Consider the following 2,200-nt stretch of genomic DNA (forward strand, 5'->3'; position numbering starts at 1 on the left):
TATATATATATATATACACAAGATACTTCTAAATGTCTGCCCTTTATATGTGCAATCTGCAATCCATCCATCTGCTCCTTCGCAGAAGAAGTAGAGAGGGGGAGCAGAGACAGAGGGAGGGATGGATGGATGGGATAAAAGGAAGTAAAGAAGAAAGGAGCGAGGAAGGAGTGTTGGTTTCAGGGTTGTTGGGTTCATGGATGAAGGGATGGATGGTGGCGGGGAGGGGGGTTGAATACCTAGAGCCGAGCAAATTAAAGTAAAAGCAAAGGATGGATGACAGTGGGGTACAAGGTGCATCTGGGAGTCCAGTGAACGAGACGTCGAGCAAGCCAGGGAGGAGGGGGAGGGTGAGAGAGGGAGAGAGAAGAAGAGTAGGGATGTAGAGAGAGAGAAAGAAAGAGAGAGAGAGAGATAGAGGAAAGAAGGAAAACGGGAAAGAGAGGCAGAGTCGTGACTGTAGGTTGATTTACGGAGGCTTTCCTTTTAATGAAATTGTTTCAGTGACAGAGCCGGTAAAAGGCCCTTAATGGATTGGCTGGCCTAATGTAATGAAATTACTCCCTCTTTCACTACAGAGAGAGGAAAAAAAGAATAAAAGAGGACATGGGGAGGAGGGGAGAGAAATGGGAGGAGGAGGAGGAGGATGGGAGAGGAGAAAATGCAATTAATATTTACAGAAAAGACAAGCAGGGTGGGCTTTAGTAGCTACGGCTGGCTCGCTCTCTTCTTCACTTTGTCTACCTCTCTCGCCCCTCTCTCTCCCGGTGGCCAGTGTGCGCTGGGCATGCAGCAGGGGAGGGAAGTGATAGGCTGACACCAGGCAGGCCACTTCAGCGCACCGTCTGTTCTCTTGCGCTCTTCTTTTCCTCTCCTGCTCTCCTCAGGGCTGGCCATATCAGCACTGAGGTGAGAGACTTATCTTAGCTTGTGTGCTGTCGCCTGGACTGGGCATCCTTAGAGTGTGTGTGTGTGTGTGTGTGTGTGGGAGTGTGTCTTGAAGAGAGAGTTAACACTGGTGTCTCCTACCTGCTACCTTAAGCCCACTTACTTGGGCATCACCTCACTCACACACACCCACACACACACACTCATTCACGCAGCCCATCTTTTGTTAGTCCCTCCCCCAGATCAGCGGACCTTGCAGACTTGCGCTTGACTCTCTCCCATCTCTCTCTCATCTGTGTGTGTGTGTTTGTCTGTGTGTGTGTTTGTGTGCTCGTCGCAGGCAACTGGACAGCAACCATATCAGCTGCATCGAAGATGGAGCTTTCCGAGCGCTGCGCGATCTGGAGATTCTGTAAGTAAAGAAAAACCACAGTCTCACTCTGGCTCCTCCATCTCTCTTCTCATTCTCTTATCTGGTCTTCTCCTCTCTTCTTTTTTCATGCATTGTCTGTGAAGCAGGGATCTGTCTTGCACTCTCCTCCTCTCATTATCAGCTTTGTTTTCTGTCTTATTCAGTTTATTCATCTTTTCATGCTTCTTTTTCTATTCACGTTTTCCTCTCCTCTCTTGTCTTGCCTCATGCTTTCCTCTTCATCTACTTTTCTATCTCACCCTTTTATCATTCTGTTTATAGACATCTTCTGTAAGTCTTTAATATAAGAAAAGCTTAAACTTAAAATTGCTTTTGTTGAGAAAATGTAGTTTCTTTACATGTTTCTGTCTGTGAATTTTATTTTGCGTTATCCCTGTATGTGTGTTTGAGCTGAAGTGCACGTCTAAGTGCTTGTGCGTTGCTTGCAAGGATGAAGCGCAGCGTACCTGTTCATTCACCAGTCTGTCCTTGACTCACAATACACTGATACACGCACACACAAGCACACACACACACACACACGTGCGCACACAAAGTGTGAGGAAAATAGTGCATCTGACACCTGCTGTGGTTTACGCTTTCTCTGAACCATGTGTTTTAGTGCATGTGAGCGATTCTCTCTGCATATGGGAATATGTTGATGCATATTTGCTTCCAGTTGTGTGTGTGTGAGTGCGTGTGTTTATGTGTGTGAGTTTGTGCATTTGTGTGCGTCTGATCTGTCCAAATTTTTAGAGCTGCTCATTTGTCACTATGCTCAGAGGTGCGACTGGCAACAGTGTGAGGTTGTGTCGTGAAAGGTGTCTACTTTCTCCGCACTTGAATGTGTGTGTGTGCAGGCACACACCATTTTACTATATATGTGTGTGTGTGTGTGTG

At 46.6% G+C, this 2,200-nt stretch overlaps 1 protein-coding gene across 2 annotated transcripts in view; it reads left to right on the forward strand.

Annotated features, from left to right (window-relative positions):
- The window catches only part of slit3 (slit homolog 3 (Drosophila)), a 241,373-nt gene that overhangs the window by 146,551 nt on the left and 92,622 nt on the right, over nucleotides 1–2,200 (forward strand). The window contains exons 1-2 of one of the 2 annotated variants that reach the window (XM_032528033.1): nucleotides 797–909; nucleotides 1,229–1,300. Coding sequence is in view for 1 of the 2 variants with exons in the window: in XM_032528032.1 (XP_032383923.1) it covers nucleotides 1,229–1,300 (72 nt within the window). In the remaining variant the exon portion in view is untranslated. Of the gene's footprint in view, nucleotides 1–796; nucleotides 910–1,228; nucleotides 1,301–2,200 lie in introns of those variants that run through there. The other variant, XM_032528032.1, reaches the window with a different exon arrangement.

This window comes from Etheostoma spectabile, chromosome 10, assembly GCF_008692095.1.
Source record: "Etheostoma spectabile isolate EspeVRDwgs_2016 chromosome 10, UIUC_Espe_1.0, whole genome shotgun sequence".
In the NCBI taxonomy this organism is placed as follows: domain Eukaryota; kingdom Metazoa; phylum Chordata; class Actinopteri; order Perciformes; family Percidae; genus Etheostoma; species Etheostoma spectabile.